We start from the raw sequence: 17460 nt of genomic DNA, 5'->3' as shown, positions 1-17460 counted from the left end.
GAAAAGCAAAGACGTAAACCCCCAAAAACCTGTTTGAAAAGTGAAAGTTCCAGCTTTTAAGCAAACATGGATCAAAGGTCTTTTAAGTCCCTTATCTAGAAGACTATAACAAACTACATCTGCTGAAGAAAGTAGCATGAAATGTTCAAAAGCTTTCAGATATGATTGAACGCTACAGCTAATAAAGGAACCACTGTTTTCTCAAATAATGTTTCCCTGGTCAACACTGAACTTTGCACCTGAGGGAAAGAAATATATTGTCTAATAGTCTGCTGGAATATGTTTGTTCACACTGTTTATCGAGTTCAAATTAGAGCCACATAACAATCCGTGTAAAGTTCCAAGATTACTTTGTGGTACTTCTGAGCTTAACGAGCATGCAGTGTGGTTAAAGTTGTGTTTTGGTCAAAACTGCAACCCGCTAACTATTCAAAGAACGCTTAAGCAAAAATGAACCCTCCTGGGATGCAGGTTTAACTGAACAATGTGTCGTCTTTCAAACTTGTTCAATGTGGTAGCTCCTGTCTGAATTATGAAGTAAAACAGCAAGAATGTGAGGGCAGCTGTGGCTATGTAAAGCCTGAATCTGTGACCATGGTCAATTTTAGAGGACTAACGGTGGTTTATAGGGTTTGTCGGATACACAAACTCACATCAGGACTGCTGGTTTTGGCCCTGATGCTGCAACAACCGGCGGTCAGTAGAAGCTGACATAGAAACATCTCGTCCTCTCCCTCATGTACACACTCACATCAGATTTAACACATGAACACACTGAGGTTCTGTCCACATATCCAGTGTCTCTATATTAAAACCTGGGAGGACATGACCCTTTAGGAAAACACTGCCCCCCGGACACACTCTCAGATACAAACACAGACACACACTGGACTGCGGAGACTCATATTTCTGAGCGTGCTCATGTCCAATTGCCGCCTTTTCTCTACAGACCTAAAAGCAAATACAAGAAGAGGTTATACAAATACACACACATACACTCACACAGGGGTACCCAGCCAGTGAATGTGTGAAATGTAGCACGCCGTTGAGCCATTTCCCCCCTGTAGATTAAGAAAGAGGCAAATGAAAAGAAACAAAGAGAGTGAAAAAGGTGGAACGTATAAGTGTGAGGGGAGACAGTGAATTTTCAAATCAGAACACTTGTGAGTAATAAAAGTATAATGGAAAATTACTTCATGCTCATCGTAGTTTTGAACTCAAGAAGTTACTGGCACATATGTTTTTTTACTGTATCAAATCATGTGCTTTTAGGGGGCTTTAAATGTCTTTATATCCAGTACGTGCATAGACACATAAAAATATAACATCTTCTGCAATAACTGTACATCTTAAGAATGATATCGCTGGGACAGGAGTCAAGATATGAGTTATACATATAATGTTAAATAGAAGGGACATTAATCAGAGACATGTGTCCAAAAATAGATGGAAAAGTAAAAGACAGTAAAGCTACAATAAGCTTGTTTCAACGATATAGTGTTTTGTTTGTGAGAGTTTTTTAAATTCATAATTAGTTCATTGTTTGCAACAGGTCTACTGTCAGTTGTTTGAAGGAAGGTACGCTTTATGTTTCTGCTTTTATTTGTTTATCAGCTGCTAGTCTGACTTCAAAACAGATTACCAGAAAAGAAAAGGCTTTAGCTGTGACAGAGCCATGAATTCTGGGTAAGAAGGTAGGACAGGATGGAGGGACAGGTTGGCAGAACTTTCACCCAGGAGGCCATCCATCCATCCATTGTCTCTACACCGCTTAATCCTCACTGGGGTCGTGGGGGGGCTGGAGGCAACGGTGCTAACCACCGAGTCACCTTGCAGCCCCCAGGAGGCCATGTTGGGCCAATATACCTATACTTAAGATCCATTCTCACTATTTGTTTACTTTCCCTTTTCACTCACTGTGTGGTTAGATTTAGGTTCCAAAGCTATGTAGTTAGGTTCAGAAAAATCATGCTTTGGTTAGCACTTTCACAATGTTAAGTACATGTACAAGCTTAGTTAATATTAGGCATCAAAACTATTTGGTTTTAGAAAATATCATGCTTTGGTTGACATGTGACTGTTTAAGATGTTTAAAGCTTCTCCTTCATTCACCAGGCTGGTGAGTCCCACCTCATCTTATATGAAGGACTGGTTGGCTGAAAAGGAGCAACAAAACATGTGCTGATTTAAAACACATGCACCAAAAACAAACGTAATCCGCCAGAAAATTTCTTTACCAAAGTATAATTGACAAAGCATTTCTGTATGGGTCGATTGAAGTCACCTGACTGGCTCTCACAACCCTCCTCCCAACCAGGATTGGATGATGGTTGTGAGAGGGTTTTTCATGAAAGGGGTCCCCAGTGATTACCACAAATAAATTCAGCGCCACACAAGGTTCACAATCTTTTTTGATCAGTAAGATTTAGAAGTTCAGGAGGTCTGCATGTCCATTATCTGAGTATTGGATGCTGCACTGGACAGAGACGTAGATGGAAGTGCTGTAGAGGACTTGCGTTGGCCTTCGATAGTCTGACGACTTGTCCAGGGTGGCCCCCAAAGTCAGCTGGGATACACTCATGGATGGATGGATGGATGGACTCGGGTTGGACCCATGTAGTACGTTATGAGCGAAGACATAGATTTGACCACTGACCGACAGTGTCATATGAATTTGTCTAATACTGTATAAGTTGAACATGCGTTTTTAGACCCACATTATGTGCACATTGGCTGTTTGAAAAAGGTATTTTTGATTATGTATATGAGCCAGAGTGTATTAGTTGTTGGAGGCACCAGGCAAAGTATCTGGCGGAACATGAGAAGTGTGGAACAAGATCAGAAGAAAACATTTTGTTTATTAAAAACAGCTGACGAAGGGAGGGTATACGTTTTCTACTATGTGTGTGTTCAACTTGAAACAAACAGCCAAACGTTACCCCCAACCCTGCACTCATATAACGGAGCTGAAGAAAGCTGTAAAACTGGCTTCACTGGCACAAACATGTTCTAAAGCCTGGATGTTGAACATGCTGACAGATTGAAGGATGCATTTACAGTTTCACTAACAAAAAGGGCAAGAAGAGTTTAAAAGGTGTCACATCCAAAACACAATATATATGTATATGTAAAAGAAATGATGTCCATAGCAGGAGTCTTGGGTGTGTAATAGTATGGTGTTAAGTTTGCTATAATTAGCAAGACCACACATACTCTACGTCTTTAGATAAAAGCTTCCTCTTCAAGTCATGGCTGAAGTGATAATGGAGGAATCAGTTGGCCATCTGTGCGACATCATGTGTTTACTGACAGACATTAGCTCTGTATTGGCATCAGTCGCCTGGTTTCCACGGTCGGGCTTTGTGTATTTTTGGATCAAACAGGGTCCTGGTTATTCTGGTTATGAGGTCATTAGATTAGGTGGGTTTTGGAGACACAGAGTCCTTTATTAGAATTCTGTGACAATTGAAAGAAATAGCTTTTTCTTTTTGTATTGGTGAATTACATACACAACAGATGTTTTCTGATATTTTGTCTGAAATGATGATGACAAAATTGAGATTTTTGTTTCTCTATCCCTTTCAGTAACTAGTCTCAAACACTTTTTTAAAACGGTTTTGCTGGCTGAATGTCTAAATAGTCATCTTTCACTCTGCTTTTTGTTCGAGTTGCTTGTCTTTTTATCTGCATGTGATGAGGATAGGGCAGAGTCACTCATTGGCTGGCAGTTGCTTTACTCACGGCAGAAGACACATTTATGAAGGACATACCTGTGCTGTGCTGTAAAGATGCCATTTAAATTGCATAAACACAGGTGAATCTATTTAAAGTGGCTGGTGTTGCACACGTCAAGGCAATTAGATATTTATACAACAGAGCGAAGACTGAAGCCTTACAAATATGCACACTCGCCACAAAATACCTTATTTTACCTTACCTTAATAATACCTTCTAGCAATTGTTGTGCTATTTCCGCTGAGGTGCCAGCCTTTAAAGTGTGTTGAAAAATTAGGCCACAATGAGTAAAAAAAAAAATTTTTTTAAGTACCCAGTGCAAAAAACGCTTTATTCCTCACATTCACTAAATCAATATGATGTTTACAGTAAAAGAAAACTCAAACACAAGCTTTGTGCCACCTCACTCTCTCTGATTTATGTATTTACCTTTGAGCACACACACGTTTGAACACACAAAGCTAGCATGTTAGTTGATATATGATTTGATTTTGGAAAACACTTTGAAACTGCCGACACACGGCTGCACTGTTTGGGCAGTGGGAGTGCTTCAGCCTCTGTCTGCGAGTGGGTCTGCAGGAGGTCTGCCAAGAGAGGTTTACAGTCTCCCACCAGGCAGGGGGAAGGGTTTGCTTTCTGGTAAGAGTGCTAAACCATGTTCCCCCTTCAGGTTAGACCCCCATGCCACTCGGCTTCAAACGCTCTGCCCTTTCTCAGAACTCGCCGTGCATGTGGCAGGAGGGAGGGATGAAGGGGGAGCCCGAGAGAGGGGGGAAACAGGAGTGAAGTTTGACGGGAATACCGGCACCTCAAGTTACCATTTAGTTAAATAATGCCAGAACACACGCACCCACACATGCACTGACACACCCATGCGGGAATTCATATCACACACACACACACAGGGCCGCACCACGTGGCCTGCCAGGGTGCTATTAATACCAGCCCTGAGGATGCAAGTCGTGCCTCCTATTTGCATTTCAAATACGTCCTTTATTCCATCATCCAAATAGTGATGCTTTAAAGACATTTGGCGCCGCATTAAACGCTCGGCGCCTTCAGGTTCTGTTCTAAAATCCTAAAAAGATCGTTGTATGTACCAGCATGCACGATAAACATATCCATTTACAATTACGTGCACACGCTCACATACTTTCTGCAGGTGGTCCAAGGCTGTTTGGTTCCTTTTGCTTTCCTTCAATAACTACCATCAGGTTTTGGTTGAAGTCTCAGGTTCAAGCCAAGTTAACCGCATGTATTTTGACAGACCTGATATTGGACTGTATGAGCCCTCCTACCTCCCCTCCATCCCTTTTAAGGGCCCCTTGGATGCATTGGTTCCATCTTGAAGTGGTTCCTAGCGTGAAGGTCCAGACAGATGTTTGTATCTTTTTGATAATCAATGTGGGAAGACATGCTGAGGGAGGGAACCTAATACACCAGCATGAAGGCGATATGATACTGTACAGTGTGATTAAACGTATACAGTATGAATCTATTGAAAAAAATACTTTTCCCTCTCGAGGTAATATTAAGAAAATTTCTTCTTTTTTTTCCCGTTTTTGCAACAACGTTGGAGGACAAACCTTTAGATCATCCGACACACGAGTTAATCATTTTAGGGTTAAGGGTGGAGACATGGTTGGGGAATAGCATTAATTTTATGGCTTTCATCGCCAGTGATTTGCAGCAGCAGGCCTTTGGCACAGTGACACAAATGGACAAACATACTGTATCATATTATTTATCATTTGGTTTTCTGGTCTAACAAGAAATGTGGTTGCTGGTCCGTGGCTGTGCTGTTTAAATTTGCGTGGCGGGGTGGGAAACCAGAGGTGCAGTGTATGGTGCAGTTATTTTACTGTGATATCGGTTTGACAGAAGTCACTATTGCCTCATTCCCAAGAAACTTTTACATGTTCAGTTTCTTAGAGCTGTAACTTTATCAGTGTGTCATCTGACTTAAATTTACTTGCCGCCATTCTGCACATCATCAGCCTGCTTTTCTAACCCCCCTTGCACCTGTTTTTCCATTCTGATTGTTGCAGAACTTTTACCTAAAAAACTGCATATTTGAAGTTTAAATATTTTCTAAATGTGATAACAGGGATGCTTCGGCAGTCCACCTTCCAGCTCGTAGGAAAACCTGCTTCGTGTTAGCAAGAATCAAACAAAAGTTTCTTGATTTTTCTGTTTAACGAGCAATCGTACCTGATGGCCTCATGCTGAAGCAGCTGTATCATATCAAACAATTATCAGATGCTGACAAAAAAACAGAAAATTCCTTCCTTTTTCCAACTCATGAGGCTTCATGTTGTTCTTTTGGCTTGTAAAACATAGACCCAGCTCTGCTGTTTGCACAAAATAATGTTTAACTCCAACAAGTGGGTATAGTAACAGTTTCGCACTGACAATTGAGTATGACGAGTGAGTATATTTTTACCGCTTTACAAATTACACTTCTTGTCTTTCTCGTTCTCTCGCCAGATGATTCCAGTTCAAGAAATGGAGCAGGGACAGCCACCGGTGACTCTGAACACACCCCAGAGCTGGCAGGGAAACTGGGTAAGCGCTCATAACTTCTGATCTCATCACGATTTGAAAATGAGCAAGAAGCCCAGAAGTGACACTTGAGATATCTGAGATTTTAAAACGTACAGTAGCAGATTGTACAATAAACACCTTGGAGAAGGTGAGGGTACGAGCCCACACACAGCCACTCGACAGGGTGGCTGTTTGTGTAAGTAATTGGCTCTGACAGAGTGGAGAGCAGTCTATTTGTGTTAGGTGTGATTTGGTGGGACACATTCCTTCCTTTCCCCCTCCCAAGTCTCCCTGGACCCTCTTGTCACATAACCTAACCTTTCTTTCTCTGCTTGTTGTCCTTTTAATAAGCCCTTTCTCCCTCCCTTCTCTCTCTTTTGGCTATCAAAAATGTTGATGCACACACTCTTTTAATACACTCTTGTTTGTTTGTTTTTACACATTTGTACTCAGTTAAACCTACACGTTGACTAATTTTGGTTTTACACACACACAGATAGCCACATACATTCTTGTTTTTACATCCTTGCAAGCACCTTTCATTGCATGTCATCTACACTGACTACCATAAATTATCTTAACCACAGGTATTAACACAACCACTTAACCGTTTCCACAGTAAGCTGAGTCACTTTCTATTCTGCAGGTAAATGATGATACTGACACCACTCTTATGTCTGTGACTTAAGTGTGTAGGCAGTTAGTTTAACTGCATAAATATAGACATTTATCACAATAAAATGTTATTTTAGTGTTGATATTGCTGGTTGTTTCTAATTCTAAAAGTTTTACTACCTTACTTTCAATCTATCAAGGCACACAGGCAACAACTTTAACTTGAACATAACAATGAAACACTTAAATAAAATAATAAAATAAAATAAATACGCCTAAATGAATTATTTCACCTTTATACATGCTAGATAAAGAAAGCAAAAGAAATAAGCTTTGCGGTAAACTTCTACAAATTAGTCCTTGGTTTGTTTTTTTTTTTAAAACAATTTTCTCTCCTGTTTCTTGGTTGAATAAGTCACAAAGTCCCTATTGTTTCACAAAGTACTGCACATAAAAATAAACTGCACAACATGTTCCGTCCAAATATATTTGTTTCTCTCTGTGTGTTGAAGAGTAATCTGGTTTTGAAATTTCAGTGGATTTCTTCATTATCTCCACACGTATTGCTGGCGTGAAATTCTATTTTGTATGCGCAAACACAAAACAATGAATATGCCTCTCATTGAAATGATAATGAGGATGCAAAGCTATGGCGACAAGACAACCAAAGGTGTTTATGTAGGCAGTGGCAAAGTCTGAGGGAAATTGAGAGCCCCTTGTTTGGAGGGTTGGAGCAAACATGTTCCTCGCCACCTCTGCAAGTAGGCTACTATGTGGGACTGCTTCACTAAAATAATAAGTTATTTCCATTCAGCACTCGACACATAGTTTTCTCACATTTGTAGCTCATTCAGTATCCTGCCATCATGGCTCCAATATCGCCAGATTCCAGACAATCTCCGCGACACAATTATAAAGAGATATCTCTAGTCTCAGCATTTAAGATAAGATACAAGTAAAGGCATACGGATTTGATATTATGCAATATTTCTTTTCTTTTATACAAAAGCTATTCTTTAAAACAACTGCAAGTGTTATCACACAACATGTTGAAAGATCTGGATAGTCTAGACTGTTCTGATAAAAACAAGATACAGCATGTATGACTAGCCCTTGTAATGACCAAGATAAGAGCTTGAAAGTAAAAGCAGAGAAATTATCCTGAAAATAGGGTTCACAGGGTTAACTGCCTCCTGGCTCCATATTTACTTCACAGACGTGGAAATAAAATCAATCTTAAACTAAAAAGTTGTAACCCAGCTCCAAATCCAGACCTAAATCTTCAACTCAACATGAAGATAAACAAATTCTTACTTCAACACTTGCACAAATCCTCACCAGAGCTACTTGAGTCAAGACGAGACAGAATTACCTCAGTTTTTAAAAATCTCCACTATCTTAGTATCTAAAATCCTTGCTGGATTTCACGAGGCTGTTCCTCTCACACTCCCTCTCTTCCTCTCTGTCTGTCTCTGGCACACCGTCTGATCAAAGGCAGTCCGTCGGAGGGTCAGCAGTATTTTTACACTGTGAAGTGTGGCGTTGAAGTGGCCCCTGAGACCCAGAACAAGGCTGCCCTTTCGCTCACTCTGGCTCTCACCTTCTCCCCTCTTCCCTCTCTCTGTCGCCGCTTTTTCAGTCCGCCCTTGCGTCTCCTCTCTCTCTGTTTTTCTTTCTTTGGACTTCCTCGTGTGCCCCCTCTTTTACCTTTTTGCTTTTTATTGTTTTAACTCAGTCTCTTTGTTCTCCATTTTTCTGCCATCACTTCAAGTTTTATTTGTCTTCTTTCAGTAATCTGTCAGTCTTTCGTAGGTGCTAACCCTAATATGAACTTCACTTGCTCTTTTTCCATCTGTTTTCTTCTTTACTTTTGTTTGATTTGGTTCAGCTTAGGCAGCATAAATCAGTTGATTTCAGTTACACCTTGCTGTGTTCAGTCTTTATCCAGTCCAGTTTTGCTGTGCTTTACTTTGGCTCCTCTGTTCTCTTTACATTTAATTTCAGTCTAAGCCCATGCATCAGCTGAATTTATGTAATTATCAAAGACAGACTTTAAACTATGAATCAGTGTCTCACCTACTACTTTTCTGTAGATCTATTGGCTCTGTCTGGTCACAGTTTAGCTGTAGTCCAGTAGCTTTTCTCAGACTCAGGGGGCACTAAGGCACGACTTAAAAGCCTTTCCGGTGTGTTTGTTTTGTCATCCTGCCCAGCTTCAGGCCTGTCGGCAGAGAGCTATAGTCCGCTGAGTAATGCAGCTGGAGTGAAATCTCCAAATTTGAGCTCACAAACCCGTCACATAACTCTTCCCCCTGTTTGTTTACCCAGAGCTGGAATAATAACTGTGTCCAAAAGAAAGAGATGCAACTGCAGTAGTTTGGGGGTGATTTATCGTCCCGGTTGATGGCTATCTGCTGTGGCGAGAACACAAGGGCCATAAAATCAAGCGTTCCTTTGAATGATTTCCTCTCCTCCCTCCCTACTGGATTGTTTTTTCCGTCTTTGTTCTGTTTTCACTGATTGTTGTGTTTTTAAAGAGACTGTGTATGAATAACTTGTGGATTTAGATTGAGTCGGTGGCCAGCCTTTTAATTTGTATGGAGGAATATGTAACTTTGAAATGCTTAATGAGTTTAGCTGTGCAACTGGTGGAGGGATGTGGGTGTTTGAATAGGTGTATGGGGTTAACTTATCATTTTAAGCTTCATAAGAGAGTATTTACATGAGGTTAATGGATGTTTGGTGTGATGCTAGGTCACTGTCTGGCTTTTTATGACTTCATAACCTAATATATAAAGTTATGTTAGATAGGTATTTGGCAACTTTCTGGTTTTTACAATGGTTTCCTTTGGATACTTGATTTGAGGTGAAATACATAGCTTCTTGTAGAGCAGGAGAGGGCTGTAAATGGGGCATGAGGGAAACTGGATCAGTGGAAAATAAGGTATTCAGTGTGTTTTTTTGTGCATGTGTTTGTATGTGTGTGTGTCCCAGGGCATGTAAGTGCTCTACATCAGGGAGAAGAGGAAGTGATTCAAAAAGTTTCTCAAACAAAACAACCATGGTTTATTACAGTAAATTAGATTGTATATACCAAGAGGCACGCTGCCATATGTTGTCGCAGCACAACATGGAATTCCTGGTCCGCCTGCAGCAGTGACCTCAGCCTGTGTGTCACTCCTCACGCTGATAAAAAATAAAAAAAGTCCTTTTTTAGTCTTGCATTCAGTCCTTAAGTTCCCTCAAATCTCTCTACATGCTGAGAATATTCAATTTGTTCCATTTTTCTTGTTTACAAACTTCATAGAAACACGTGTCAGTGTGTAGTAAGAAGTAAAAACAGGGTGTTTTTCACGCCATGCATGAAGCGTGTTCATGCTTAACCTGAAAGGGACCCTGTTGCATGCAGATGCAGATTATCAATGACTGAGAATAAATGGATTTCATGGTGCGTAGTGGAAGGTTATGCACCACTGCAGAATATTTGTGCTGCAGAAAATTTGTTTGTAATCACGTTAGTTGCTGCAGATGCCTGCGTGCACAAACAAGGGTTCAAACAGCCAAACATCCAATTTAGTAACTAGGAGACAAGAACACACAGTTCATCAATCCAAATAAACAGGCGTACATTGTGAGTGATAAGAAGAGTTTCTAAAAGCCCCAAGGACCCTATGGAGAGTACACAGTGCTCCATCCTGAAGCGGGAGTTGGTATTTTGCAGCAGCATAGTTTTATTTCTATAGTTTCAAAAAGGGTAAAGGACTAGAAATAGAAAGTAGGTAAAAAGTACAATCAAGGCAGTCTTCGACATTAAGAAGTTTTTCTTTCCTAGTATCAACAATAGCTTCTTTTTTTTTTTTTTTTTTTTGAAGTGAAGAGCTAATAAAAACTGTAACTCGGGAGGCCTGAAACATTTCTGAACCCTCTTTCTGTGTCACAGTCTTTTCAGATAACATGGCTTTGATTGCTCCGTACGTCTAATAAAAGTGTCACATTGGAATCTTCAATAAATTCCACCTTTTTCCTCAATCTGTTCTCCTTTCACTGGTCTGAAGAACAGAAGACTGCTTGTAAATATAAACCTGCTCCATAAACCGTTTACCTCGACTAATAACTGTCTGTTCTTTTCTTTCCTTTCCCACCCCTCCTTCTTTCCACCTGCAGCTGACTAGGAGGGAGAAATAAAGTTTCTGCGTGTTATCTAGCTCTTTGCAGTCGCATTTTTATTACGGTTTCTTTTATCCAGAACGACCTTAAATCAAACTCCTGTTTTCGACAAATAGCCAATATAACATCTGTTCAAATGCTAGATGTCTACCTAATTAGTTCTTCTTCCTGTACTTGCAGTTCGTCCACGTTTTACCCAGCCGGCAAAGATGAGGAAACGTGTCATTGCACGCCCAGTAGGCAGCTCTGTGCGCCTGAAGTGCACGGCAAGCGGTAACCCTCGCCCCGACATCGTCTGGCTGAAGGACGACAGGCCACTGATGGATGAGGATGGTGGAGCAGTATCAGGAGGAGAAGGGAAGAAGAAGAGGTGGACTCTGAGTCTGAAGAACCTGATGCCGGAGCACAGCGGGAAGTACACCTGCCACGTCTTCAACAGAGCAGGAGAGATCAACGCCACCTACAAAGTGGAAGTCATACGTAAGTGCATTCTACAGAGAAAAACTAGCCGCTCAGTCTCATCAGATCAGATCAGCTATCAAACCAGAAAAAGGTGATGCCGGTCAGCATTAGCCTAAAAACATCGTCCATAAAACAGCAGACTTTCTGTAGAGGTATCAGAAAAGTGTTGCTGTTCTCATAAACAGGGAAAATAATCACAAGTCCTTATTGTTATTATGTGGTGCATTAAAGCAATCTCCTCCAAGATTCACGTACAAGCTTTTTCCGGAGGTGTCAACCTGTATCAAACAGGTTTCATCAGTAAGTTATTTATTTTCTTGAGCAGAGTTTTTGGTACAGCCTCGTGTTGTATAATACCTCAAACGTAATTGCTAAGAAAATGAATATTTAATAACGCAGTGATGAATGGAGTTGGAGTGTATATCAAATTATTATTATCCTCAGAATTCTTCATCATACCTTCCACACTGTTATTAATGTTTGAAAGAACGACTTTTGTTAAGACCTCTGGATGAGTTAAAGACACAGCAGAATGCTATACTTCACTGATTCCTACATACAGATGTTGCCATCAACAACACAAGATCAGCTCCGTCTGTTTTGGACACTGATCTTAAAATAAAGTTTATAGAAGTTTTCTTTTTTTTTTTTCTGGAAGTAGAGCTGCAACTGGCTTTTCATTTTTCATTGGTAATTACTACCCTACAGAGGACTAAGCAGTCTATAGATAATGGATAGGTGGATTGTTAATGCATGAATAAATTTCTTGTTTAATTTATATAATGATATAAAATATTGAAATTCCAGGTGATATGAAATCCAATGTGGCACAACAAATTGCTCCTTTTGTCTAACAAACAGTCAAACCCAAAGATACTCTCTTTACAATTGGATAAGAGAGAAGGCTTGTATGCCATTGAGCTGATGAAGTTGTTTGTCTCATTCTTTGACTATTAATATTTTGGTTAAAAATTGTGTTCTACACTATTTTTAAAAGGTGTAGCATCCTAAAAAAGTTCCAAAAAAAATTAAATGCATGTAAGCTATGGCTGCATGTGGTCATTTCATGCCGTGACACTTCAGACCACACATTTGTGGAATTATGGTGAGTTGTCGAGCGTTCCTGCTTGTATATGCTCCACCAGCAGGAATGCTTCTCACCCAAACAATAATATACATCACGCTGTACACAGTATGTATATTATTGCTTTAGCGAGAGGCCTGTGTGCCTAAATGGCAGGGTCTGAAACGGGTTTTGTTTCCAGTCTGACTCACAATACGATGATTATGTAGAACGTGTAAGATCATATGCTCAGGAACACCATAATTAACTTTTCAAGCATTTGAATGATTTGTTGGCAAAGAGTCTGGTGCCAGGGAGCGATCTCTGACTCTCGGAAAGGAGTGTAGACTTGCACTTTGAAGAGTAAAAGTCCTGAAGTCATATAGCCATCAGCAGATTTCGGTTACACTATCTATGCTGTATGTTTAAAGTGTAGTAGCAACGGTAGATGAAGATACTGTGGAAATCTTGTGTTAATTATGTCTTTTAGGTTTAGGAGCTGCACCAAGAATACAAGTTTAAAATAGCTTTTAAAGGCCTTCTTTCAGTGTTCACCTCCAGCGCTGTCAATGAACATAATTCAAGCAGGCAAGAAATGTTTAGCTGGATTTTTCAGTTCAGAAGGTGAGCCAGCCGCAGTTTGAGTCTAAAAAAGGTCTAGTTTTACTGTTGAGAGCAGAATGTGTGTTATGATGACCTGTGGGTGTTTTTTGATGTAGTAGGTTGCACTGGAAGGCTGCAAAAAGCTGTTTTGGCACCGAATGATTTAATGTTGAGCTAGTTGGTGTGGAGTCGGTGTTGAACGTGTGTGTATGCGTGCGCTCAGCTGTGTGCAAATAAATGTTATAGCTCTGTTGAGAGGCTCAAACTAGCTCTCCTGACTCTCGCTTTACTTGCCACATCTGTTCTATATTAAACTACAGCTGTAGTCTTTCCTGAAAGGCGGTAACACTCTCACACATGCACACACACACACACAAATGAAAAGGAAGTAAATCAAACCGCTGCTTGCTTGTGTCAAATGTGACTTTTTCTCTATCAGTGGAGATTCAATCAGCTGTCATTCATGCACAGCTGTTGGAAAGAAAACAAAGAGGGACTCCATGTCGGAAAGCCAATAAAACATATACAATCGATAAGTGGAGATACTTGAGTTCCAGTACATAAATTATTACTCGTGGTTGCACAGATTTCACACCTTTTTGATCTCCACGTCAGCTGGATGAATTATGGTTTCCTTTTTCCATTTTGAGTGTATCCTAACAGATGCATTCAAGACATGCTGTGACTACATGATCTGTCTTAAATAGTGAGGCAACACCTGTACAGCAAAGTCTGTTACTCTGCACTGAAAACAACCAGGAAAGCTGCAAGAGTTTCAAACCTGCTGCCTACGACTGTACAGCTCCTATACATTTGTAACTACACCTCAAAAATCTGTTTTCACTCCATGTTTTTGAATTGAACAGCCAAAGCTTTCTTTTTAAATGACTAAAGACTAGTAATGTCAATCAGAAGAGAAGAATCTAACTCATGTCATGTTATTAATAGATGCTGAAAAGGAAGCCGTTAAATGTCTCTGCTTTACAAACTTAGAAAGAAACAGGAGCCGAAGGGAAGAGAGCTGTTTATATATCTTCATTAAAGAGGAAAGAGTTGTGCTGAATAAAGCAAATAATATTTAAAAATCATGTTATAATTCTCTCAGGGCTGGTACATAATTTTTCAATTCTGTTCAAATAAATTGAGATAAAAGAACACATACTCTCCTGTTTTAATTGCAGATGATTTTGACAAGTTTGCAAAATGTAACGATCAAACCATTGCTTCTATTCTTTTTTGTCTTTTTTCTTTTTTTATTGAAAATCTTTCTGCCTGTGTCTGTGTATTTGACCATTTTATATCTCTTACTTCAGAGCGCACCAGCTCCAAACCCATCCTGACCGGTACTCACCCCGTTAACACCACTGTGGACTACGGAGGAACCACGTCTTTCCAGTGTAAAGTTCGCAGTGATGTCAAGCCGGTTATCCAGTGGCTTAAAAGAGTAGAACCTGGCGACGAGAACAAATTTAACTCCACCATAGAGGTACAGAGCCCCTGAGACACATTATGGTTTATTCGTAATATCAGACTGAAATAACTTTATCTGTCTTTGTTCAAAGGTGGGAGACCATCGCTTCGTGGTCCTGCCTACAGGAGAGGTTTGGTTTCGTCCTGATGGAGCCTACCTCAACAAGCTGCTGATAACCAGAGCCAAGGAGGAAGATGCTGGCATGTACATCTGCCTGGGAGCCAATACTATGGGCTACAGCTTCAGGAGTGCCTACCTCACTGTGCTGCCAGGTCAGAGGAAGAAACAGAGAATCATGCAGAGAGAGAATTCTCTTTGAATCAAAGTATTTTTAAACTGTAAAACTCCTCGGCTGCTTGGTTAACCTCGGCCCCTGTGAATTGACAAAGCATACACCTGTTTCTGTATTATCACCAGCCACAGGTGTAGGTTTTATTTCAATATTGGGGGTGGCACATAAAGTAGGGGGTGTGGGGGCGCCCCCTTAGGACATTTGCACTGTTGTACACTTCATTTACTGCATTTTGGTGATTATTTTTTTTTATTTAAGATTTATTTTTGGCCTTTTCCGCCTTTATTTATAGTGACAGTGAAAGATAGACAGAGAAACGTGGGGAGGAGAGTGGGGGAATGACATGCAGCAAATGAGCCGCTGGGTGGAATCGAACCCGGGCCGCTGCGTCGGGGACTGTAGCCCCTGTACATGGTCGCCTGCCCTACCCGCTGAGCTATCCAGGCTCACTTTTTGGTGAATTTTTATGGACCAGTTTACACTTTTTCTGCATCAATTTATAGTTGATACAGAAAAAGTGTCACAGGAAAACATTCAGGCAACAGGTGGCGATTCCAGATATAATGGTGTGTGTATGTATCTAATTATGATTCCACAATAGATTGTATGATCTTGTATTTCATAGTTTAAGAAAATAAAAAACAGAGATGACGGAAAACACCCACCTCTGTGTGAGCAATTGTCTAGTAAATCTTTTTTTTATTGGGTTGGGCAAATGCATTAATTCACCACCATCACCAAGCAGCATGTTGGCTTACATTACTCAGCTAGCAGCATAACAAATCGTACTTTAACCTCTAGCCAGAAGTTTGTATTGTATTGTCTTTAATTGCTTCATCTCTCACTCCATTGCAGATCGGAAGCTTCAACCCAACCCTGTCCCCACAGCAACGTCCTCGAGCCTCCCCTGGCCCGTCATTATCGGAATACCAGCAGGTGTCGCCTTCATCTTAGGCACTGCCCTCCTCTGGTTCTGCCAGTCAAAGCGCACCTGCTCCTCGTCTTCTTCTTCTTCCTCTTCTTCTTCATCCTCCTCTGCTCTCCCCGCCGCTCAGCGTCTGCCTGCGGCCAATCGCGACCGAGCCTGTCCGACGGTCCCTCCTCAGCCAGCCAACGGGGACAAAGATTGTCTTTCTTATGAGGATTACATTGCCCATCAGCAGCTGCTCCTGTCTCAGGGAGGCACCGGATTGGCTCCCAAGGTCTACCCAAAGATCTACACGGACATACACACACACACGCACTCGCACGTGGACGGCAAAGTGCACCAGCATCAGCACATTCACTACCAGTGTTAGCAGCGAGGCGGGCAGCGAGCTTCACATTCACACGTGGACATGTTCCTGTGCATACAGACTCACAGCAGATAGAGCTGATATACAGAGCAAAGAACAAGGAAAGCACATGCAAGAGACCATGCAGATTCATATCCGGAAAATTGGGATCACGCAACTCTGCTGCAGCCACATGTTGTGTGGACTTACTCAAGACGTGGACGATGAAGAATGTAAAGAAAGAGAGTCTTTATTTTCAGCTAATTTGGAAGCGTTTAAATCGAACAGGGAAAATCCCCAAATATGTTTTAGTCAAGGGTTTTTATTATATGAAATCCTATTTTGTTTTTTTCTTCAGCAGCCTTATTTGAATCTACGATGAACTGTGCAGTTATAAGGTAACTTAAAATAATATATCTGTCTCTACTCTTTTAGTACTTTTTACACCACCACAACCTCCTGTGTAACAGTAGAAATACACTTGGCTTACGAATATAGCTACTTATGTATATAAATGATTATATGGCATTTAGCATGCTACTGCACCCTGGGTAATCTACAAAGAGCAATATAGCATATGTGTAATGTAACAGTTTAATATCAGAGTGTATCTCAGGCATCAGCCCAACTGAGCCACAAAAAAGAAAAAACACAAATCATGGCAAACTCCGCTGTATCCACAACCTCAGCAAGGACAAGAGACGCTGGTGTTTGCTTTTTACCGGGCCCACAGCTGCTCTGCTGAATGTCCAGCTGCTATCTGGGTGCTTTGTGAAAAAGAGCAGATGTCAAACTGAGCTACAGTTTGGATCTCCTTCAGTGGATTCATTTTAGTCAAAGCTATGGTGTGATTTTTCAGAAAACAGATTGCAGGAGTGGTCATTACATCTGTTCCTTCTCTGGCGAGTACCGACAAGTCCTGTCATTGAAAGCCCCTTTACTTTCTGGAAACTGGTGGCGTTTTCTGTTTTGCATCACATCCCTTTCGGCCTTTTTGTTTGATGCTCACTGACTGTAGAAGAGAAAAAGCACCATGAAGGATATCACTCGCTAGCCAAGAGCACAAAGAGATCATCAGCAATGCCTCAATGTACAACGGTGCCTTCTAGAAATTGCTTCCAGATTTTGTGGATCATTGGTGGATCTTCAGACATGTCGCAGACTCTTAGTAATCAGTTTCCAGACTTAGAAGGTTCAAAAGAGAGAGAAGTTTGTATGAAGTTGTTCACGATGA

General features: G+C 40.9%; 1 protein-coding gene across 1 annotated transcript in view; it reads left to right on the top strand.

Annotated features, from left to right (window-relative positions):
• Positions 1-16250, top strand: part of fgfrl1a (fibroblast growth factor receptor like 1a) — a 76710-nt gene extending 60460 nt beyond the window's left edge. The window contains exons 4-8 of the mRNA XM_008292763.1: positions 6223-6300; positions 11242-11541; positions 14503-14675; positions 14752-14932; positions 15808-16250. Of these exons, the coding sequence (XP_008290985.1) occupies positions 6223-6300; positions 11242-11541; positions 14503-14675; positions 14752-14932; positions 15808-16250 (1175 nt within the window). The remainder of the gene's footprint in view (positions 1-6222; positions 6301-11241; positions 11542-14502; positions 14676-14751; positions 14933-15807) is intronic.
• The last annotated feature ends 1210 nt before the right edge of the window (positions 16251-17460 follow it).

The sequence above is a fragment of the Stegastes partitus genome, unplaced genomic scaffold (assembly GCF_000690725.1).
Source record: "Stegastes partitus isolate 25-593 unplaced genomic scaffold, Stegastes_partitus-1.0.2 Scaffold830, whole genome shotgun sequence".
In the NCBI taxonomy this organism is placed as follows: Eukaryota; Metazoa; Chordata; class Actinopteri; family Pomacentridae; genus Stegastes; species Stegastes partitus.
Note: the sequence above shows the minus strand (reverse complement) of the source record. Positions and strands in the feature narration are given on the sequence as shown.